This window comes from Grammomys surdaster, unplaced genomic scaffold, assembly GCF_004785775.1.
Source record: "Grammomys surdaster isolate TR1022 unplaced genomic scaffold, NIH_TR_1.0 126013, whole genome shotgun sequence".
In the NCBI taxonomy this organism is placed as follows: domain Eukaryota; kingdom Metazoa; phylum Chordata; class Mammalia; order Rodentia; family Muridae; genus Grammomys; species Grammomys surdaster.
The window spans coordinates 2,750,620-2,774,813 of NW_021620828.1; the positions used below are offsets into that span (position 1 = coordinate 2,750,620).

The window sequence follows — 24,194 nt, forward strand, 5'->3', positions numbered from 1 at the left end:
GACGCCTGTTTCCTGAGCAGTCTGTTTCTCCTTGGGCTCACTCACCATCTGAGGTCTCCTTCACACTCAGTTATTCTAGCCTTACTTCCCTTCTCTGGATCTGCCAGTTGTGGTCTCCAGGGATTGAGCTAAGGGAGGTGGGCAGGGTGGGAATGGCAGCTTTTCCTGTATACTCATGCTCAGTCCATCGGGTCCTCGGCCTCCAGCTGCAGTCTTCTGTCATTGCTACCATTACCCTGAAGATACATTTGGATAACCCATGCTCTGTATGTTGGTGGTCAGAGCTAGCCATTCAGAGGTCTTTCTCACAACTCACAATTAGTTGATGTCACAATTTCCTGATGTTAGTAAGTTCTTCTATAGATTATAAAACAAAATACTGTCAGGTGATGCTTTTATATATGTAAAAAAGAAAGAGCTTCATTAAAATCATGTAATAATCCATTCTTTCAGGCTATTGTATGGGGTTTCAAAAATGTTAACAGTAATATTGTAAGGTAATGCAAAAACTCAGTTATGCCTTTAATTCATCCTATGTGTGACTCTTAGTAAATGTTTCTCATGAGGAAAAATGTGCACTTTAGGAAATGAGACTCTGAGTAAGAAGTCACAAAAGAACTGAGCTTAAGAACAGACCCAGAGACTCAGCACAGGAGCCCTGAGAACAAGAGCAAAGTGGCTGATGGCCGGGCTCCACAAGCCCCTGTCCTCCAGGCTGTCTCAGTCGTCTCCCACTAAAATCTGTTCTGTGTTGTACAGCAACACGGACTTAGCATTGTTTTTCAATGAGGTTCATATTTTATACCTGTTTTAATTTTAATAAGATAAATGTGAAGAAATGTAATCCACTTAAGCAAAGGTCCATAGTCTCTGGTGGTTTTTAAAGTATAAATATTCCGAACTCCAAAAGCTTAACAAACACCATAATAACAAGCAAGTTTTATAGTTACGGAAAGATTACAAAATAGGAAGATAGTTCTGGTGACGGTGCCAAGAAATAGAATTTAAAGTGGCATGCTCACCAACATGCTGTGGAAAGCTGTTAAATGTGTGGCATAGTCTGGGGTCTATATGACATGAGAACCAGAGTGAAGACAGCGAGTACATCTGCCTTGTCGGGTCTGCTGCGGACTACTGGATTATATTGCCATGGCTTCTGTGAAGATGTGTGATGTGGTAAAGTAAGCCTTGTGTTTGACTTGCAGTTACTGTGCGGTGCAACAGAATTATCTATGCTGATAGTTAATGTTTGTTTGGTGAAGTTCTATGTCACTGACCTTAAAATTCATAGATATATTCATTTTTAATCTGGTTTGCTAGGCTCATTAAATCAACTTGTATTCTATAAGTATAGTCTATTGACTAGAAGTTGTGTGTCTAAAAGCCAAGAAAATCCAGTTGGGATGATTAGCATGTTATCCTGGACTCATCTGAAATTACATATAAGTGAAGATCTGATTATAACATTTTGTTGAGATAATATGTTTTTGTTTTTGTTTTTTTATGTGAAGTTAGACTGAAAACATATCTGTGTGTGGTTTTAGGAGATGACTATCCCCTGGTGCTTAAGGAGAGCAGAGCTGGTGTTTAAGTGTGTCAAAGGTAAGTCTCTCCCAGTTATTGGAAGAAGAGCCACCGAAAGGAAGGACAATGCTGCCTCTGCTCGTGGTGCTTCGGTCAAACACTTAACCAGCCCAATATTCTATAATAGATTTTATAATTTTCTTTTACCAGTTACAAAATAAACATATCTCTAGCCATCTTGACACATAAGGCTATTTAGATTGTGTGTTAGTTACTTTACATGGTGCTGGAACAAAATGCCTGACAAAATCAAATTAAGGAAGAAAGGATTTATTTTTGGTCAGACTTTGAGGTGACAGTCTGGCATAGGGAAGACTTGACCGTAGGAGTAGAGTGTGGTCACATTGCATCTGCAGTCAAGAAACCGAGAGGACAATGTTGTGCTCCGTAGCTTTCTCCTGTTTACACAGTCTAGGACCCCAGCCAATGGAACGATGCCACCCACACTGAGGGCGGTCATCCCACCTCAGCCCCACAAGCATGCAGTCTCCATGGTGATTCTAGACCTTGGTCAAATTGGTGGTTAATACAACCTGCCCCTCCCCCAGACGCCCCTTACGCTTTGCTGATTCTGGCTGCCCTAGATTGCCTTTATGTCAGCCACACGCTGAGTTAACCTTTCCTAATGTATTTTATCTTCAGCCTATGGAGGTCACGTAGGCCTTTGGGCATGTTGACAAGACTATTAAACCTCTCTGCCATAGAGATTGGGAGGTGTGCGTCTTTATCCGTCCCAGAGGCTTAGCCTTTCCTCTAGATAAGCGGGTACCTAAGAGGTCAGGCATGAGGCTCCACAATGACACCCCTCATCTTAGTAAGGGAGTGTCGGTGTGGAGGGCCAGAGCTCATAACATACCAACCTGTTGTTCTGTTTTAGGCTTCATGATGGAGATGGCTTCGTGGGATGGAGGGATTTCTCGGACAGTGCAGTTTCTGGTACCACAGGTATGTTGTTTGAGCAGGTCCCCCCTGCCCCCAGCCCACAGCTGTGTTATCTGATAGATCCCACTCCAAATGAGGCCTTTCAAGAGTAAAGGCACAGCCGGGTGTGCCACCCTGAACTCTTCTACGTAATATAAAGTATGGCTTCCTGACTCTAGGGGAGAAGTGTGTTTGCGTGCCATGCAGGCACTCCGTGTACTGTCAACGATTTGAGCACTGACTACTCTGCAGACCTGGCCTTGAACTCAGGAGCTTTGCTTGCCCTGCCTGGGGCTTCGGCTGGGGATGCGCTGCCACCCTCAACAGCTCTGAATTCTGTTTAGACCTTAGCAGAACTCGTGGAGTTTGTTTCTACTCAGGCAGTAATGACCAGGGTTTCTCCAGTGATCAGAATCTTTACTTGACAAAAACATTGTAAGTTTCCAGAGGGTTGGAACCAGAAATTAGCTTCAATCTATACTTACAAAATTGAATCCATCAGGAAAGATAATTTTCACATATTATATTCCCTATTAGAATGAGAGCCACATTTTAAAATACTTTGAAAAACTGAAAATGTCAGTGAGGATCTAACAAGTGCACACTTGCCCTTGTTTCCCTCTTACAGAGCATTTCTGAAGAAATGTTTTATCAGCTGAGTAACATGCTCCCACAGATCTTCCGGGTCTCCTCAACACTCACTCTGACATCCAAGCACTGAACTCTTATATCCTGACACACTGACAGAAGAGGATTTCTGAACTCTCTGAGAGAACTTCCTGGAATCCTGTGAAGCAAAAGGTGCCCAGTGGGACCCGAGCCACCTGTTACATGATGATGTATGTTATCAAACATTCCAAACATGTGTGCACTTCACAGACCAGGAGCCAGCTCCAACCCTTTATGAAATAATCACTCTTCTTTCTACTTATATGTCCTGTCAGGGGCTGATAATGTTAACACTTAAAATGTTTCTCAAATGTAGACACCTGTATTTCATTGCATTTCCATGGAGACCTCTGACTTTTCCGAGGCATGAGTTCTATCATGTACAAACATAATTAGGCATACAAGTGCAATCTTCCTTTTATTTTATTTGTCAAATTAAAATTTAAGTATAAATTGCAAGTATAAGTTTCTTGTGAAAATGTTTTTGTAGCAATGTAAATATACCAGACAAATGTGCTTGTTTTAAATCCTCCTGTTTCAAACCCTGGCTTTTCCTCTTCTCTTTCTAAGGTTGTATGAGTTAAGAGTCAGAGAAGGCTTTGAATTCCTTACCTCTGTCTCACCTTCCCTCTGTGACCTTGCCCATGTCTATTAATAACTTTTCATGGGCTGGGAAAATCGTGTTCTTTTTTGCTGGCCTGATGTAAGTTAGTGTAAACCCACGCCTGGCAGCGTTCTGGTGCTCTGCAGCGCTGACAGCCAGATCGCTTTCCCTTCTCCATCCCCCGGATCCCCTGTCTCACCATTCCTCCACACCCGTCTCCACGGCAGAAATGACATTCAGATTTCTGTCTCTGATCTCTGATGTTTATCTTTTTATGTCAAAATTGGCTTTTGGGGTGCTCGTTCCTCATAGGCTGCTTGTCATGCATCCCATGTATTGCTAAGAGCAGTGACTACTACTAACAAGGCATTTACAGCAGCACACAGACATCTATAAAAGCAGAAGTCTCTTCACATCCAGGTTCTATGGGATGTTGGTGCTACTCAGTAGGATGAAATATGAAGTCTTTGGTGTCATGATAAAGTGATTATTTCTTGATTTGAAGAAAACAATCACAGTAGTCTCTTAGTATGCCAGAATGTCAGAACTATGGCAGACACTCTGTTGATACTTTCCCATGGGGGAGTATCTCTTAGTTTTCTACTGAAGGAAGAGATGGAACACCTAGTCCACACTGACCATCAGACACTAATTTTTCCAGGTTCTTTACCAAGGGACTTGGTACTGCATATGGAGATTCCCCATTTCCTTGAGGAAATGGTCTTCAAGCACCTTTGTTCTCGTTAGAATTAATTCTGATGCAGGGCAGATGGTTAGAAACCAGAGATGGACAGGTCAGAATCAAAGACTGTTTCTGTTAAACTGACAGGCTTATCTGGGGTGTAGGTATAGTGGGATCAATAAAAGGCACTCAGAGCCAGAGGTGCACTGGGAGTGGGAACATTCAAAAAGAGGCCTTAGGATCTTTCTACAGATGGTGTGGGACTGAAGACATTTAAGGGTACACCAGCAGATTGAACTGTGGTATGTAGAAGGAATCTCTTATGTCTGATTGGAAGCTTCACCTGTCAGAAGGTGAAGAAGGTGAGGCAAGAAATAGAAGGTGGGAGTTCTGGTAGGAAGTAAGGACTCTGGGACGGAGGGTGGGTGGTGGGATTCACATGGAACATGAAGAACAGAAATGTGGGAACCAAGCAGAGGTAATTAGCCACATGGCAGAACTTAGATTAGAAAAACTGGGATATTAAGTTAGAATCTAATCAGGGAACCAACCAAAGCTCGTGGCCAAGGTTTTTGTAAATATAATTGAGTCCCAGAGTCTTTATTTCTGGGAACAGGGTTGTAGGAGGAAAAACATCTCGACAGAGCTGCATCAGGGTGCTGGAACTGTTTGATCCGGAGAAGGAAGATAAAGTTTTCTTTAATCACCTCAAGGCTGTTTTACTAAGTCACTTGTAAAGTGGGACCTTCACTTAATGACAATATAAAATACAACTTGACCTGCAAAATCAAGGCAACTATATTGAGTATCCATTTTTCAGTTTGTGCTGTATTCTATAGTATACATTGACGATAAGATTAGAAAAAACATTTCTACAGTGCTATATACCACTGATGAAAACACACCCAAAAAAATGCATCACAATTCCAATTAAAATGTAATTGCGTATAGTTAAATGGTGAGGATTTTAATCGTGCTGTAATTATGGGAGCCCAGAATTTTGTATTTGAGTCAAGAACCAAGTCTTCTAATCAGCTTCTTGGAGGGGAGTGTTTCATGAAAGATGGGTCACTGACAGAATAGATGAAGAAATCAGCTTACTAAGTGTCCAGCCCATGGTTACTCGGCCCTGTTGCTTTGGGTCTGTGGCAGCACAATACATTATGGTGGAGTGTGCGTTCCCAGAGGCCTGCTCACTTCATGGTAGATAAGGAGCAAAGGAAGCAAAACCAGGGCAAATATTCTCAAAAGATGCTCCACCAGCACCTAACTGCTTTGACTAAGGCCACACCTCTGGTTCTTCCACCCAGTTGGGCCGCATTCCAGCCTCAAGTCATAACAGAAGAGTAGATCCTCAGCAGTTCTGATAACAGGAAGGATAGCAAACTTTCTAGGTGGAATTGCAAACAGTGCTGCAAGGAAGAGCCAGCATGTTGAGAGAAGTGTGGTGGTGTGCTTTACACCGCACAGGGAAAGAATGTCCTGGTGAACAGTTTTCTGTCTGGGTAAGCAGTTGGCTGTCCCTAAGACAGATGGCTGTGAGGGCCTCAAGGCCTTCAACCTGGTTTGCCACCGAGGCCAGAATGCTGAGCCCAAGACCTCCATTCTTCACTGCTCCTCGTGTCCTGCCCCACCTGTTCCCAAGCGAAGCAAAGGGAGGCTATAACCTTTCCATTGATCTAGAAGTGTGGCGCCAGCTGGGTCTCAGCAAGACACTGGGACCAAAATGGAAGAAACACATGGAAAAGGAATTTCTCCCCAAGAATCTTGCTGGCCCAGGAGTCGGCAGCTCTGTTGTTGACACAGCACACACCATCATTTATGTCACTTCAGTTGCATCCCACGTCTCACATGAAGAAAACTCTTCAGCACAGAAATGTTCCTGAGTCCTGGGGGAGAAGCCTCTGAGCTGGGTAGAAAGACCAAAAGGATCTGGAGCAACGTAAAAATCATTCTCATAAATGTGAAACAAGAAAAGGATTATTTCACAACACCTACCTCCAAAAATACACCATTATCTTCAGAACCCTTTAAATAACTGATTCTCTGCCCTTTAACACACCCCCCAGCACCCTAGAGTCTCTCTAGAGATGAAATGTGAAAGCTTAGCACACGGTTGAAGTTGCTTGAGCAGTCTGTGAGGTGAAGTTCCAATTGCCAGCTGACGTGTGTTCTAAAGCAGATTTGTTATTAGAGAATTTTAGGAAATTTTTCCAAAATCAAAAACAGAACCTTGGCATTTGGTGTAAGGTATGGATTCTTGTCTAAGATGAATATATGTTTTAAAGGTTGTTTACAAATCTCAGTGGCACCCTAAAGCACAGCAAATATCCAGAACCCCAAACGGGTCACCACAGCTGGAGACAGAAGGATTAGGGAACAGATGTGTGTCTTCTCTTTTACGGTTTCCTACAGACCCAGTACATGTCTGTGGCATCATGATCAAAGACATACAGCTCAGGTTAGTACCGAACACTTGGGATTTCTCTTGGGATTCTCCCATAGGAAAACGCTTCATACGTCTAAGAGTTGGCTGAACTTCATGCCACGTACAGTCCATTCTTGTTCCTCACAGAGCCCACATGTGTGAACCCACCTACTCACATGAGTGTAGTGTGCCTGCAAAGGTCACTAATGGTGGAGACTGGGGAGTGTCTCAATGGGTGGGAGCACTTGCCATGCAGGCAGAAGTCCCTGACTTTGAAGCTTGGTGTGGCCGTGCATGGACCTGTGACCCACTCCTGTAGGGAGTACAGACAAGAGGATTTCTGGGAATTTCAGGCTACAACCCTAAATCCAAGTTCAGTTAGAGACCTTATCTCAATGGAATAACGGCAAATCATTGTACCCAGTGCACTGGCATCCATGACATGGACAGGTGCACATGCACACAACACACACACACATACACACACACACACACACACACACAAGGGCAGGAGTGCGGGAGCAACGAAACCAGTAGTTTCATCAAATCCAGAACATATATTGTACTGATTAGGTTTGGGTTCCTTTTTTGTTGGTGGTGGTGGTAGTGTTTTTTTCTTTTGTTTTGTTTTGTTTTTTGTTTTTTTTGTCTTGTCAAATTGACACAAGCCAGAGTTGTTTGAGAAGAGTGAGCTTCAGTTGAGAAAATGCCTCCATCTGATTGGGCTTTAGGGCATTTCGTAGATTAGTCATTGATGTCGGATGGCTCAGCCCACTGTGGGTGATGCTGCCCCTGAGTGTGTGGTCCTGGGTTATATAACAAAGCAGGTTGAGCAAGCCACAAAAAAACAAGTCAGTAAGCAGTACTCCTCCAGGGCTTCTTCAGTTCCTGGCTCTGGGTCCTGCCTTGACTTCCCTTCATGATGGACTGTGATCAAGTTGCATTTGGTCGTGATGTTTTATCACAGCAATGGGAAAGTAACTAACCACACATGGTAAATTCCTGGTGGAGTACCTTCAGTCCTTCATGAGCATCCGTAGAGTAGCCAATACGTTGTGTTGCTCATACACACATCCCTAGTTCCTGTGGACAGAGTGACACTTTACTGCTGTGTTTCAGATCATAGGATAAATGCTTCGTTTGGTTCATTTAGTGCCGTGGTTTTTGTGGGTTTGTGCTTTTAATTAGTTTGCTATTTTAAATGGTCCAAAACCACAGTGCTGAAGTGCTGTCCAGTGCTCATAAGCAGAAGAAAGATGTTAAGATGAGCCTTACGGAGAACATATCAAATATGGCATGGGTTAGAACGCCGTTGGCCAAGCGTTCAATGTTAGTGAGTCAACAGTAGATATGAAAGAACGTGACTTTAAACAGAAACACCAATGAAGGTGTGTTGATCAGAAGCTTGCAGGAACAGAATTTGATATCTCTCCAAAAAGTGGTGGCAGACATTCACTAATGCAGTGTTTTGAGCTACGGTGGACGGTGAGGAGAATTACTATGAATAAGGGGGATCTCAGGCAAGGGACACACAGAACCATCTGTGGATCTTTATTGTCTTACCCAATGTCCTTCTGTGAACAGACACCATGACCTCAGCAACTCTTATTAAAAGAAAAACGCTTAATTGGGGCTTATCATTTCAGAGATTTAGACCATTATCGACACGGTGCTGGATAAGGAGCTGAGAGTTCTACATCTGGATCCACAGGCAGCAGGAAGAGAGAGCCAGTGAGCCTGGCTTGGGCTTCTGAAGCCTCAAAGCCTATTCCCAGTGACACACTTCCTCCAACAAGGCCATACCTTCTAATCCTTTCAGATACAAATTCCTAAGCATTCAAGTATGTGTACCTGTGAAGGTCATTCTTATTCACATGTGTTATACAGAAACTGAGACTTAGCACTCATCACAAAAACAGCCAACAGCTCCTCTCTGGAGATGTTTCAGTATCCAGCAGGAATGATGTTGTCATAGATAATTGTGACCCGTGAGGAAAGCATATTGACAGGTCTTTTTCCCCATCCTTTCGAGATTTCTCTCATTTTCCTCCTTTATATCGAAACCCACTTTCCTGTTATCTCCTTCATATTCAAAGGTTTCTAATCCAAGCAACAGTATAGCATCAGAAATTGGAAGCGTTGCCTGAAAAGTTTACACAGACCTGGTTCAAAGGCTGGCTCCAGTTTATGCTCTGGGGTTTGCCACATTGGGCATATTACCTACCCTTCCTAAGCATGCCTTGTCATTGGTAAGCTGGATGGAAATTAATAATAGTATCTAACTCATTGAGGAGTTGGGAGGATCAAATATGGGCAGACTACCTGGCATATAGTCATTCTATAAATGTTTGCTATTATCCTTCCTTCCTGACTGCCTGCCTCCTCTTCCTATCTTCCTTCCTGTCTGACCTTTCTCCTTTCCTTCCTTCCTCTCATTAGATAGTGGGGATACTAAGTCACCTAAAACACTATGTCCTCGAGGAGTTGGTGAAAGAACACAGGGTAACTCAAAGTACCAGCCAACATATAACCGGGATACACAGCCAGTGCAGAACAAAACAGAAGGGTGCCATGGGAGTCAAAATAGAAACATTAGCAATGCATGATCCAAAAGAGATGTCAAATCCATTGAGAGCAGTGGGCTTAGCCTTGCCTTTCTCTGGCACTAGGTGGGTATCCTCTGAAATCCCTTGTTATTCTCAGTGGGTCAAGCCCAAATCCTCTTGGCAGGCAGACAGCACCACCTGTGTCAGTAATGGAAAGTTTCAGATACAAAGGGTCGGGCAGGTTAGAATGTCAGGAGGAAGTCACAGGGTAGGTGACTAACTCTGTACGAGCAGAGCAGGAAGAACTGGTGGATTTTTGTCAAGGTGAACCTAAATTTTAGACATAACAATAGGATGAAGTAGTTAGGGGCTTTCAAGTCTCCCCACATAACTGTGGAAGTGAAGCAGCTGACTTGCCGTGCGCCCCTGGCTGTCTCTGGCAGTCCTCTTGCTGGTGAGCTGATGAGATGTTTCCTGGCTTACAGATGAGCAGCTGAAACAAGACGATTCAGTGCTAGGAAGGAAGAGAGGGGGGTAGTCCTGGGGTTGAGTGGGGGACCAGTCCTGGGCTGCGTGTTGGTGGTGATGAGCTAAGAGGGGAAGTGGATAAGTGCTCTTTGTTCTTTCTAAGAATCGTCTGAATCATTTTGACTGGTGTAGCATCTTCTAATTGAATTTCCTTTCTTATAAAAAATGCCTCGAAAATGTAGAAAAGTTCAATGAAATTATTCATAACCTACCCATGTACATTCTTGTACGCGTAGTCCCTCTGTTTGTTAAACCATTAATTCTGTGCTGTGTTTGGGTAAAGGTTCTCTTGTTTGCTGTTTGTTTGTTTAGTAAGAGTCTCACTGTGTAGCCTACGCTTACCCGGAACCCATCATCCTTCTGCCTGAACCTCACAAGTGCTAGAATTACAGATGTGCAGCCCAGCGCTTGGCTCTTCTTTCAGAGCACACCAAGGACCATAGATCCAGGCTGAGTCACCTCTTCCTCTTGTATCAGATGTTGATAAACATTTATGTTTCATGGTTCAGTGGGTCACATTAGCAGTTTTCTGGGCTTTCCTTGGCTTATCGATGAGTCTCTAGCCAGCCATAGATTTGGTGCCCTGGGCTTGGCATTTGCGCTTGGCTGGTGGGAATGTATGACTTACTTTCTGATGTACCTGGAATTTCTCTCTTTCCTTCACAGGCTCTCATCCTCCAGGTTGATCAAGTAGTGGAAGTTGAGGAGGAAAGAGAGAGAACTGACACATGCTTGCTTTGACCGCACAGTTCATTAAAGCGGGGTTCAAGATGTAAACTAAGAGACTCCCCATTTGCATAATCACGTGACAAGGACATGGACTAGAGAGAGGAAGCAGAGTGGTTTTATGTCGTTGGGTCATAGCATCTCTCTCCTCAGCATCTAGCACTGTCTTAATTTTGTTATTCTTCATACTGATGGGTATATCGTAGCCACGGGGCACTATCAAATGTCACTATGAGAAGGACAATGGAGAGCTTTGTTTTCTACACATTACTCAGCTTGCTTTATTAAGGTCCAGTGTATAATTAGGTTTAGCGGCTTTGTTAATCTTTCTTGCAGCTATTTTGGACCAGGAGGGTACTGGTGACGAATCTGGGGGCCTCACACATGCTAGGCAAGCAAGCGCTCGATCACTGAGGTGCATCCTCCACTTGACACACTATTTTTAAGTACTCTGAATTAGAGGCCTGTGGCCCAACTGACTTGTTCATTTATTCTAGTCTTTGAGGCTGTGTCCACCTTTGTGTCCCTTGCCCTGTGCTACAACAGCTGTGTAGAGACACGTTAGAGTCTCTCTGCTGCTTAGAAGGAGCTTTTCTGAACTGTAGAGAATCAACATCTTCAAACTTAGTAGATATGTTTTAAATTCAACTCAAGGAGTTGCACCAAATCGCTCTCCTAAAAGGACGTATATTCCCCTTTCACAGATCCTTGTGTGAACTAGGTAGGGGGTTTGAGCCTTACTCTTCTGACAGTACAAAACAAAACAATGCTTCTGCTGCTCTGCTTTGCATTTCTCTGGGTCCTGGGGTCCCCGGTAGCATTGAACATGCCTGTTGGGCACTTGGATGCCTTTATTTCTGAGGACTGATGAGTGAGTCCTTAGTACTCATTTTCTCTTGGATGGTATTGTTCAGATTGTCTTTAACGTCACTTTCTATCTGGAAGGTTCAGCCTTTGCAAGCCATCCTTGCAAATCCCTCTTCATGGCTTCTGTGTTGTCTCTCCAGTTTTTGCTGTGTTTTGTTTTTCAGAGGACGTACGTGTACATCCCAGCATTCTATCATTTCCTTACAGTTGAAATTCTGTGTCTTAGTTGATGTTTAGGACGTTTAACATCTTTCTTTTTATTGCATAGGCCTTTAATCTGTGTGATATTCCACATTACATATTACAAGTTATGTATCCCATTATATTTGAGTCCAGGAAAAAGACTTAGACAAGCCGTCGTGGCTAAATGTTTTCCAGGACTGATGGACCTAAGTCTTTAGGTTAAAAAGAGGTAAAAACCTGAACAGAAAATAAAAACTTAATCTGTAAGTAGATCCTTCATGATAAAACTTAAAGAACTATCTCTAAAACCTTTATTAAATTAAATAATGATTTAATTATTGGTGATTTCTCAGTAATATATTTCTGAACAGCGATTGCATTTTCTCAAATATACACCAGAAAACAATCAGTTCTCAGACAGCCAACAGCTTACATATTACCCAGCTGGGCAGCCATTCCGTCCCTCCTACTAGCTCTGTTTCTAGCTAGCTATGACTTTGGACAACTTATATTTTCTCTTTGAATCTCAGTTGACAAGCCTACAAGGTATAATTAATATTTTTCCTGTTCTCTGTTTCATAGAACCACAAAAGGATAAAATAGATATGAGAGTGCTTTACAAATATGAAGTTACAAAGTGATTTATTTACTTCTTCAGAGCAGAGCTATATTTTCTTTTTAACAGACTTAATTCATTTGATTTTTTTCTTGTATAAAAACCCTTATGTACTAGTAACGACTAGAATCTGAGTCCTCTGAACAGAGACTCTGGTGTGGGTTTTCACAAGATAATCAGTGAGTTCCTGATAAAGAGACTCAGTAAACACAGTCTCTTTCCAGAGGTCACAGGGGTCAGATACTGGAGATGGCATCAAAGATGGTCTTGCAAAATTGCCCAGGGTGACAGTGCAGCCTCTGATTGAAGTGTACCTGTCATCTATATCAGCCATCATCAGTAGCTTTTTGAGCAAGGGCAGAGACAATGCCAGTGCTTCTAGGGGCAGGGATGAGATGCACCAACACAGAGCCACAGAGGCCTGTCACCTTTCATGGGACAGTGTGGAGCTTGCCAATCTTGTTCTCCCCCAGTATCTTCTCTGCACAGGGATGATGGAAAGCTTGGCCAAGATGATGGCCTCTTGGATGGCGGTGACTACCTCTTTAGAGCACTTAACACCAAGACCAACATGACCATTGTAGTCCCCAATAGCGACAAAAGCCTTGAACCTGGTCTACTGTCAGCCCGAGTCTGTTTCTTTACTGGCATGGTCTTCAGAATCTCATCCTTTAGGGATGCACCCAGGAAAAAGCCAATAATCTCAAACTCTTTAATGGGAAGGGAGCACAGGTAGATCTCCTCCAAGGACATGATCTTCATGTCCTTAACCAGGTGGCCCAGCTTGGTGACAGGTATCCACTCCTTGTCTTCAGCTGTACCTCTAGTAAAGGAGACATATTAATAGCTACTTATGGTGGTCTGAATGAATGACTTGAAATAAGCTAGGTTGATTAGGAGATAAGGCCACCATTCTTAAGTGGACTTAAGCAAAGCCTACAGTCTTATAAAATGATAATAAAACTCTGGGCCAGTCGTCTTTAACAAATGGTGTTAGGAAAACTGGATATCTACATGTAGAATAATGAAACTCAGCCATTCCCTTTCATCCTGTATACAAATCAATTTCACATGGATCAAAGACATGAAATGTTAGAGATGAAATTCTGAAACTTCTAATAAAGAGCTGAGAGTATACTTTAGGATATAGGCTTATATATAGGACTTCCCGAATGGGACTCTGGTTGCCCAGGAAATAGGACCAACAGTCAACAAGTGGAACTTTGTGACATTAAAAAGCATCTGTACTGCAAAGAAAACTATCAATTGACAGAAGAGGCAGCCTACAAGGTGAGAACAACCCCTTTGCCAGATGTACCTCTGACAGAGGAATAATATTTTCAATATACAAACAAAGAACTGAACAACCCAATGAAACGGTGTGCTACAGAGCCGAACAGGAAGTTCTCTGAAGAAATACGAATGGCTAAGAAAAACTGCTCACCATCCTTAGCCATCAGGGAAATGTAAATTAAAATTACTTTGAGATCTCATTTTACCTTCATCAGAATGGTTAAGGGTAAGAAAACAAGTGTCGGTGAGGCTGAGAGAGGAACAGGAAACACTTCTGTGCACTGTTGCTGGGGAGTGCAAATTGGTGCATCATTCTGGAAATCACTATAGTGGCCCTCAGCAAACTGGAAATGAATCTCTCATGTAACCTTGGTAGAATGCTCCTGAGAATATATCCAAAGGACTCTATTTCCCATTACAGAAACATGCTCAGCTGTGTTGATAGCTGCTTAGTTCACAATAGCTATTGTAGTGAGAATTTTGGTTTCTTTTAGAAGCACAGAGATATTATAGGAATATGTTTTCATTTCAATCCCAGGTGTGAGGGTGTGGGGCTGCTTCAAATTGTCCACGGCAGCTGACTATGATTTGCCTCATGCTCTAGCAGGGGTGTGATTTTTCCAGCTGCAGATAGTGTCTGTGGTTGTGTGACCTTTGGAATCCTGGGAACTATTCAGAGGGTATGTAAATGCTAGGACCCAGTGAGGCAGGTTTCCTGTTGGTGGGTTCTTGGTTGGTTGCTGTTTGTTAAGTAGTTGTGCACAAAGAAACAGGAAGAAGAAATTAAATGTGATGGTGAAGATTAAACTTGCCCCAGGTAACTAGATGTTCCTAATCAATGGGAAGCAGTCTATCAAGAACGTTCCCTCCTTTCCCCTCTATCCGTTTCTCTTTCCTATCTAGTGCTAGGGGGCTGAAAGGGTGGAATCAAAGGGGTGGAGAAGGGTAGATGAAAGAAGAAGCCACAAAGTAGCCAAAGGCCAGCTACAGCTATGACATGGAGACAGCCCTAGATGTCCATCACCTGAAGAATGGATAATGTAAATGTGGTGCCTACACACAACAGAATGTTATTCATCTGTAACAAAAACACTGAAAAGTTCATGTAAATGGATGGATCTGGAAAACATACCAAGGTAACCCAGACCCAGACATACCAATGTTACAGGTTCTCACCCATAAGTGGATCTTACCGTCAAATCTTTATATTTGTGTATTTAATTTAGAGTGTCTGTAAAATCCAGAAAACTTGAAAAGGACCATTGATGGGGAGGGAAAACAGATCTTTAGGGAAGAGGGAGAGTAGAGCACAGGTGATATGAAGGGGAAATGGAATAAATGAGGTGGAAGATTTAAGTTGGGGGAGGGACGGGAGAGTAAGGTGGAGGAGGAGATACGGAGAGGGATAAATAATACTAAGGATGTTTGAGAAAGCCACATGAAAATCTGCTATGTTATAACCTTCATATAATAGATAGATAGATAGATAGATAGATAGATAGATAGATAGATAGAGATAGATAGAGATAGAGATAGAGATAGAGATAGAGATAGAGATAGAGATAGAGATAGAGATAGAGATAGAGATAGAGATAGAGATAGAGATATAAAGGAGTTTTGCTAGAGTTACCATACACAGGGAATAATGTTCTTCCCAGAAGCCAAAGGCTGTCAAATAAAATTCTCAGTGCCAGGTGTGGAGTACCTCAAGTTGTTAGTCAAGGGTATCACAGAAAACCACAGAACAATAAAAGGTCATTGCCACTCCTCCCGGTTGGCCTCATAGCTGAAGATGACACGGTTTCACCACAGGAGATGGAAGCATCAAATTGGTACTAACCAGGAAGCTTCCTCACGGATAACTAGTACTGGACGTGCTACGTAGGCTTCTGAGAGTCAAAAGTCATCAACGTTCTTTCCCATCTGTGACCCCATGAGCTACAGTAATGACAGTCGTGGTAAGATATGGTCTTGGGAGCAATAGTGACATGAGTGTTCTAGGGTAACCCATGGTTTCCTGCAGCAAAAAGGCAGCCATAAAGTGCAAGCGAGCGAGCAAGACTGTGTTCAAATAAAACAGGTGACTCTGGCCTTTGGGCCCTCTATAGTCACCGTTGTTGGAGATGACTGAACGACCTACGTATAAATCCCTTCTTTCCCACCTTGAGCGCGGCACAGCCTCTTGATAACACCTCCCTCCCGTTGTCTGGTTGTCCAACTCATCCCCACATTTCCTCTTAAATACCACCTCCTGAGATCCCCTTCCTGGATTCCCTATCGCTTTACCTTACCATGGTTGTATTTTCCACAGTAGAATATTTATGTGTTTGCCTGCCTTCCTACTGTTTTCTGGATGTTTCCGAAGGGTCAAAAACCTCATGCCCTTCATAAGGGCTCACTGAGACTGAACTGACAGTCATGAGTATGCATGAGTCTAACCTAGACCCATATATGTTATAGTTTGTATAGCTTGGTGTTTTTGAGGGACTCCTAACAGAGGAAGTGATAGGGGGTGCTGATTCTGAGGATTTTGCCTACTTTGGGGACCTTGTCCTATGGTGTGGCCTGGTCCAGCCTTAATATGAGTCTTATTGCAACTCGATATGCCATCTTTCACTGATATCCCTGGGAGGTCTGCCTTTTTCTGAAGGGACATGGAGGAGGGTTGGATGGGGAGGGAGGAAGTATGGAGAATGGAGAATGTAGGGGAGAGGGTAGAAACTGTGATCAGAGCGTAGTACATGAGAGAATAAATTAATAAAAAAATTTTAATCTCCTGTTCTACTTTGATTCCTAATGTCTGTCAGAGTTCTAGGCATATGTAGCCCCTCAATAAAACTTTTATGGTTTTCACTGAGTGAAGAGAAAGTCTCCAAGTGGCTCTCTGGCTATCCATCTCTAATTTTAAGACTGGAGCTGAGAAAACCATGCCTGACTAGTTCCTTATCTCCATGGAAAGGCTTTGTTTGGTGGGAAGTCATCCCTCCCTCTTGGCCTGACTTCTCCCAGGGAATCAGAGCTCCCAAATTAAGAACCAAACACTGTTATCTTTTCTTGAGCAGTTCCCTTCCCATTCACCCGGCGGCCGAATGCCCTCAAATCTGTTTGACCCCACTTCCGGCATGCACTCTCCTAGACTGGCTTTAAAAATATGCCCTCAGGGGAAATTGCTCTTATGAATGCCAAAAGTGGTGAACAGTGAACCATCTGTGGTTAAGGGTGGAACAACCGCCATTCAGTCAGGCATCCTGGGACTGGCTGCAGCCTGCTCAGGGTCTGCCCTTTCCAGATCATCACGGATGATGTGTAAAAGGATCTACTTTTTCATCCAAGCCACCGTGTCCTGTCTTGAATAGACAGAGATCTAGACTGAGGATTTTACTGTCTACATGGGGGAAACAAAAAACAAAAATCTCAAGATAAGACAAGGAATGACAGAATGGATAACAGGCTGAGAATCTTGGCAACCTGGAATAGAATAGGTCATGTGCCATTTGCTTCCTATGCGGTCTTCTCAACCCATCCATGACCAACAAGAATAAGGATGGGACAATGTGAAATAATATGTGTTGGTTTTCTTCTTGTATTTCCTCCTTCTCCATCCCAAAATGTAGCCTGATGTCTGTGTTTTGTAACAACACAGGAAAAGCAAGACACTGCAGCCAACCTTCTCCAAATATCTGATCCACTGACAGTGTAACAAGAAATGCAGTTGATTAATTTACTCCTTTCCTTTTAACATTGTCTACTCTCTGCCAGATGCCACGCAGGACACTGGGTTACAGAGATGAGAAGATGTGGTCTCTGTTCTAAGGGATACTATACAAGGCTGACACTAAATGCAAAGTGAGTTTAGTGTCGAGTTGGGACAGATCAGTAAGGGGTTCTCCCCAAATGCATGAGCACCAACAATTGCTGTCTGAAATCTTCGAAATTGTGAGACAAACACACCATCCTTTAATTTGTTCTCACAGATATTTTGGTCATAGGTGTAAATGGTAACCAACACACTGGGTTTCCTCCAAACGGAAATGAAAAATCAACTATCTCATAGTGTTGTTCTAATGATTAAAAAAACATGTGTGAAATGCTTACAACACTGCTTGGTATAAAGGTTTGATTTCAACATATGTGCTGGATAGTTTCATGTCAAACAGACACAAGCTAAAGTTAACTGAGGGGAGGGAACTGAAGGGAAGAAAGTGCCTCCATAAGATCAAGTTGTAGGCAAGCCTAGAAGGCATTTTCTTAATTAGTGATTGGTGGGGGAGGGTCCATCCCACTGTGGGTGGTGCTATGCCTGGGATCACATTCCTGGGTTCTCTGAGAAAGCAGGCTAAGCAAGCCATGGGGAGCAGGCCAGTAAGCAGAACCCGTCCACAACTGTTGCATCAGCTCCTACCTCCAGCTTCCTTCCTTGTATGAGTTCTTGCCCTCACTACTTTTGATTATGAATTGTTATATGGAACTATGAACAAGGTAAAACTTTTCCTTCCAAAGTTGTTTTTTGTCACGATGTTTTATTACAGCCATAGAAACCTTAACAAGCTTGTACTGGGATAAAAGGGTATTGCTGTGACAGACCTGACCATGGGTTTTTTGGTGAAAGTTGTGGAAAGACTTTGGAAGTTTGTTGCAAGTAAAGCCATTGAGTGTTCAATGCTTGGTGAGCAGTTCTGTACAAACTTGGAAGACAAGAATGTTGAAGGCGATGCAGAAGACGAGGGCTTGCCTTGTGAGATTTCAGAGTGACGTTTACAGACTCTTCACTGGGCCATTTGTTAATCTGAACTAAAATTCTGTGGTTCCGGTTAGCTGAGGCTGAAAAACTAACAGGATATTAGAACTACTAAAGAGAAACCCTTGTTTTTCTGGGATACTTGATGCAGTTGGCTGGAGGTAAGAAATGAGCTTTGATAAAGAAGAGATCAGCATTGTTGAGATGAAATTTGAGGAGTGTTTTTGAGAGCACACTGAAACTGTGTTCCAGAACAGACCAAGATTGTACTTTACACTGGTAGATGAACTTGGTAGTGTAAGAGTCACCACCCAGGTGGTGTCGGTGTTGAAGGCATGAAGGGGTCATGGAGAGCAACTGAGTTTTGGCACTGTGAGAGGTTAGGAGAGGCCACTGGTGAAAGTGAAGCCTCATTGTCAGTTGAAGGTCCAGGACTGAAGGGGTCATGAAAAGAAGTTGAGGCTTGGTGCCATGAAGGGAGCCTATAAGAGGCTATTGCTGAAAGTTTAGCCCAGGGGCAGCAGAAGACCCAAGCTTATTGGAGATGTCAGTGCTGTGGGATGACCGCCAAAAGCAGCAGCAGCAGCAGTGTAGTGCTACCCGTGCCAGCTTCTTCCTCAGGGTAGCCAGGCCCACTGAACACTGAACCAGACTGGAGAGAGGAAAACTTAACCGGGTATAGGTAGGTGCCGTGCAAGATCTCTGTTATCAACGAGTGCATAGGAAATGAACACACCTGGGCAATGAACACAGCTTTGGAGAATTAGTCCAGTTTATTGGAGGGAAATTTATGCCCCTGGGGAGGTGGCCAGGGTCTCTAGGGCAAGGTTTATGTGGCCATTAACCATTGACCAGGGAAAGGGTATTGGGAAATACTTCATCTATATACCCAGGGGCTGTAGGATCTAGGGGTAGAGGGGAAATCTTATAAAATCAAACAAGGAATGAAGCCTGATAAGTGTGAGGATAATAAATCCTGCTACGATGGGGGAGCCAGATTTATGGTGCCAGGTTGGGACGAGGAGAGTAGCCAACTCCTGCTGTCTCCATGTTTGAGGTATCCTGTGTAGGAGAAGCTAAGGTGGGAGGAGTAAGGAGAGAAAGAGAAAAAGGAAGAGGAGGAGCGAGGCGGGGGAGGGGAGAGATATGTAGTGCCATGGATGACCTTGAATGTACCGAGAGCAGTCCAGGGTAACAACTTATCTAGGTTAATTAATTGGGTAACATCTATAATTGTGGGCATATTGTTATTGAGCATTACCAAATAGCCTTTGATTAATATTTAAGCTTCAAAGTCTCATTTCCTACCAGGCCCACATGAATGGTGGGATGGTCTGGGCACAGCCCAGCTTTGTGGAGACAGCGTGGAAGATTGGCAGAGCCATCTCCCATGCTGGCATCTCGTAGGTGGCAAGGCGGGTCTCTGGCTGTCTGAGCCTGTGGACTGAGCTGAGCAAAGGCCTCTCGTGGCTGTAGGCCTAGGCTAGTCAGGAACATGGCTGCTGATTAAGAAAAGCCAGATTGAGCCAGGCAGTGGTGGCGCATGCCTTTAATCCCAGCACTTGGGAGGCAGAGGCAGGTGGATTTCTGAGTTTGAGGCCAGCCTGGTCTACAGAGTGAGTTCCAGGACAGCCAGAGATACACAGAGAAACCTTGTCTTGAAAAAACAAAAACAAAAAAAAACAAAACAAAAAAAAGCCAGATTGGATGTAGCTGTTTTAAATATCTTCCACAACATCCTGAAATAAAGACATACCCAAGATGTGTCTCCTAGGTGACTCTAAATACCATCAAACCGATAGTCATGATCAACATCACAAAGCACTTGTTTGCTTGAATGAATGAACAAGAAGGGAAAATTGGTGTTAGCAGTGGTGGCGCACACCTTTAATCCCAGCACTTGGGAGACAGAGGCAGGCGGATTTCTGAGTTCAAGGCCAGCCTGGTCTACAGAGTGAGTTCCAGGACAGCCAGAGATACACATAGAAACCCTGTCTCGAAAAACAAAAGCAAACAAAAAAAGAAAGAAAGAAAGAAAGAAAGGAAGGAAGGAAGAAAGAAAATGGGTGTTAGAATGTAATCCTGTAACAAAGAACTCAGGTGGAAACAAGGATAGGAAACCGTTTAAGAAGATAAAAACAAAAACTAGAAACGTAGGAGACATGTTATAGATAAAAACCTTTAAAATAATTTAACAATGAAATTACATATATTTATCATGTGCAATGTGATGCTTTAATATATGCACGCAATGTAGAAGGGCAAAACCAAGTTGACTACAATGCATTTTTATTTACCTTCTGGGATGAGAATGTTTAAAAACTACTCTTCGTCGTACAATGCCTGGCTTTATAGCCCACTCAGCAGCAGCCCCAACTTGTCAACGAATCTTTGTTAACGGCAGCTATCACACTATACAGAAGGTAGAAACGTGCTCCTCTTGTCTAGCTGAAATTTTCCATCCTTCCTTTAACACCTTCCTAATCCTCTACTCTCCTCCAGCCCATGATAACCACCGTTCTTTAACATGTTTTAGATTCCAAACGTAAACAAGACCATGTGGTGTTTGTCTTTCTTCTCTGTCTAATTATTTAACTTGGTATAGTATCCTCTGGATTCATTTGCAGTGTCACAAATCTTTCTGTAATGGTTTGAAGGAGAATGTCCCTTGTAAGTTCATGTATTAGAACAGGTGGCACTATGTGTGGAGGATTGGGAGGAGTGGCCTTGTTAGAGGAAGTATGTCACCGGAGGTGGGCTATGAAAGTTTAAAGAGTGTGCCTTTTCCAGCTCTTCCCTTTACTTTATGCATACAGTTCAAGATGTGAACTCAGCTTGATGCTCCAGCTGGGATGCCTGCCTACCTCCATGTCTCCCTGCAGGAATGCTGATGGATTCTTACTCTTCTGGAACCATAAAGCCAAATGGTGCCTTCTAAGATTTGCCCTGATCATGGTTTTTTTTTTTTCACAGTAATAGAAAAGTTAACTCAGGCTCTTAATCCCACTTTGTATATATACTACACTATTTATTCTAGTCATCACTTGATGAATACAGTCTATTGGCTATTGTGAATAGTGTTGCAATAAGTGTGCTCTCTCCTGAACACACTGTTTTGTCTCCTTTGATATATACCTAGAAGTAGGACTGCTGTATCTTGCAGTAGTTCTGGTTTAAAATCTTTGAGGACCCACCACACTGCCTTCCATGTGACTGTACTAATTTACATTCCTCGAGGCTGCCAATAAAGCATTGTTTTTCTTGATTACCTTTTTAAATGGTCTCTATTTGTGTATAGGAATGTTATTAATATTATGAGTGGATTTTATATCCTACCACTCTGCTGGATTCACTTACTAATTCTAGCAGGTTTTGGTAGAGTCTTCAGGATTCTATGTGTAAGGAGGCGTGTGTAGGCAGAGACAATTGAAAGGAGATGGTCATTGAAGAAGTCTTTCAGGGGTATGAAATTGGAAATAAACACAGAGATTTTATGATATATAGGGGTTAAAAAAAATAAATGATTGACAGACAATAGGTAGAGAGATAGTGAAAAGAATTTGAGAAGTAAATAGATTCCATGAGAACTTTATAGAGATAGGAAACAATGACCAAAAATAACTGTGGTGGTTTGAATATGCTTGGCTCAGGGAGTGGCCTATTAGGAGGTGTGGCCTTGCTGGAGTGGGTGTGGTCTTGTTGGAGTAGGTGCGTCACTGGGGGCATGGGCTTTAAGACCCTTGTCCTAGCTGGCTGGAAGCCAGTTTCCTTCTAGCATCCTTCAGATGAAGATTTAGAACTCTCAGCTACCTCCTGCATCATACCTGCCTGGATGCTGTCATGTTCCCACTTTGATAATAATGGACTGAACCTCTGAACCTGTAAGCCAGCCCCAATTAAATGTTGTCCTTATAAGAGTTGCCTTGGTCATGGAGTCTCTTCTCAGCAGTAAAACCCTAACTAAGACAATAATCAATGAAACTATATACTTGATAGATCAAGTAATACAGATCTATAATGGTCTCAGAATGAAATAAGAAACATATACTTAATAGGAAAAAAGCATAAAGTATATATTAAGTCATTTCCAGCCTTGAGTGGGAGGAGAGGTTGTCTTAGTCCCGCCCTCCTTCCTGCCAACACCTCACCTGTGCTCCTCAGTTCTTATCTGTGTCTGATGTGCAGACTGCGGTTCTGTCTTTCTCAGGGTAGGAACTTCCTGTTCACTGTCCTTAACAGTTTGTCAGCCTTTTTCATCCTGTCTGGCTTTCTAGCTGCTTCATGTATGCAGTTCTCTTCTCCATTCCGAAAGGCAGAGTCCACAGGGAAGGTAGGTTTCCCACTCTGCCCTTAGCATCCCATCTCTATAGAGCTAAGAGTTTTGCTGGAGACTTATGCCATGTCAGTTGGATTACCAAGAGGACTGTCACTATCCTGTAGGATATCACTAGTCACCCCTAGAAGGGTCATTGCTAAAAGTATAACTTAGAGGGAACTTGCCATCTTTCCTTGATACAAGTGGGACATATTTGGGATCCAATCATACATCTTCCCCAGATCCATGCTTCTTAAGGATTTAGACCGTATATTTTCCTTTAAATGGACTTTCCTGCAAGGTGATGAACTCTCAGGGGCCAAAGACTTTGTGGACTCATTTGTAAAAGTGTTATAGAATGAGCAGATGTTGCTATTTGATACACATCACTTTCAACTATCTGAAAATCTCTATCATCTCATGGTTGATTACCAGGCTCTAAGGACCGAAATTGTGTGGGTGGAAGAAGGGAGATTTGGGCATAAGAAAAGTGACACAGAATTTCCATCACACAGATCCTGATTATAGGACAAGGGCCCTGTTAAGATCCAGAGAAAGTTCTGGTCATCTCTGCCAGATGAAACTCCCCCAGAATGATCTAAACAAGTTCCTTCCCTCCTAGACAAGAGGAAGGAAAAGTCCCATTCAGAACCACAGGGAAACAAGCCTTCTGTGCTGATTATATACAATTTACAGCAGTGTTTCATTTGGTGTCCAGGAGCCTGTAATCGCTGGAATTACCCTTGTTCCTCTTCCCCTTTGCAGGACCAGAGCTGACGAGTTCTCTGTGGTTATGTGTCAGGGGATTACATTCTCATGCCAAACTTGCTTGGCTCTGGCATTGTGGGGCGTGTGTGTGTGTGTGTGTGTGTGTGTTCAGCATAAAAACGTTCTCTTTCCACTGCTTTTCAATTTAATGTTTTGTCATATCATTTATTCTTTGGGAAGAAGTGAAGGAGGGAGAAGGGAGGAGAGAAGGAAAATAGAAACAAGCCCCCCTATTGACATAATATCCTCTGCAGATAGGAAGTGTATGTATGATAGAAATAGGAAAATGGAATTTAGACTGGCTGTGATAGACTGGTGGTTAGGTGAGGCCAGGAAATAAAAATCTGGAGTGACAGCCTCTCGAGATGATGAAGATGAATATCGCTGTATGGGGATGTGGCCCCTCCTAGGAATGTTGTAGTAGGTGTCCTGGGTGGAGTAGCACACAGCATAAAACACTAGAAACCTTAATATTGAGGTATAAACTGTTTCTGTAGAAGATCAAGTAGTAAATCATTTATATTTCATAAGCCATATGGTTTCTATGACAGTGATTCAACTGTGCCATCATACAGCAAAGGCAGAAAGAGACTCCATAAAGTAGAGATGGCTACGTCCCAATGAAACGTCACTGATTAAAATGGGCAAACAAGAGGATTAGGCTGCTGGGCCATATCTTCTCTAAATCCTGCTTCTAAGTTCCTACTATTAGGATCTATTCTGAAA

General features: G+C 43.0%; 1 protein-coding gene and 1 pseudogene across 3 annotated transcripts in view; one reads left to right on the forward strand and one right to left on the reverse strand.

Annotated features, from left to right (window-relative positions):
- CUNH12orf4 (chromosome unknown C12orf4 homolog) overlaps positions 1 to 3,639 on the forward strand; it is a 33,599-nt gene extending 29,960 nt beyond the window's left edge. For all 3 annotated transcript variants that reach the window (XM_028754449.1, XM_028754448.1, XM_028754450.1), the window contains 3 exons: positions 1,545 to 1,602; positions 2,462 to 2,529; positions 3,134 to 3,639. In XM_028754449.1, the coding sequence (XP_028610282.1) occupies positions 1,545 to 1,602; positions 2,462 to 2,529; positions 3,134 to 3,226 (219 nt within the window). In that variant the 3' untranslated portion in view covers positions 3,227 to 3,639. The remainder of the gene's footprint in view (positions 1 to 1,544; positions 1,603 to 2,461; positions 2,530 to 3,133) is intronic.
- An 8,821-nt stretch (positions 3,640 to 12,460) lies between these two features.
- LOC114609992 overlaps positions 12,461 to 24,194 on the reverse strand; it is a 31,706-nt pseudogene continuing 19,972 nt past the window's right edge.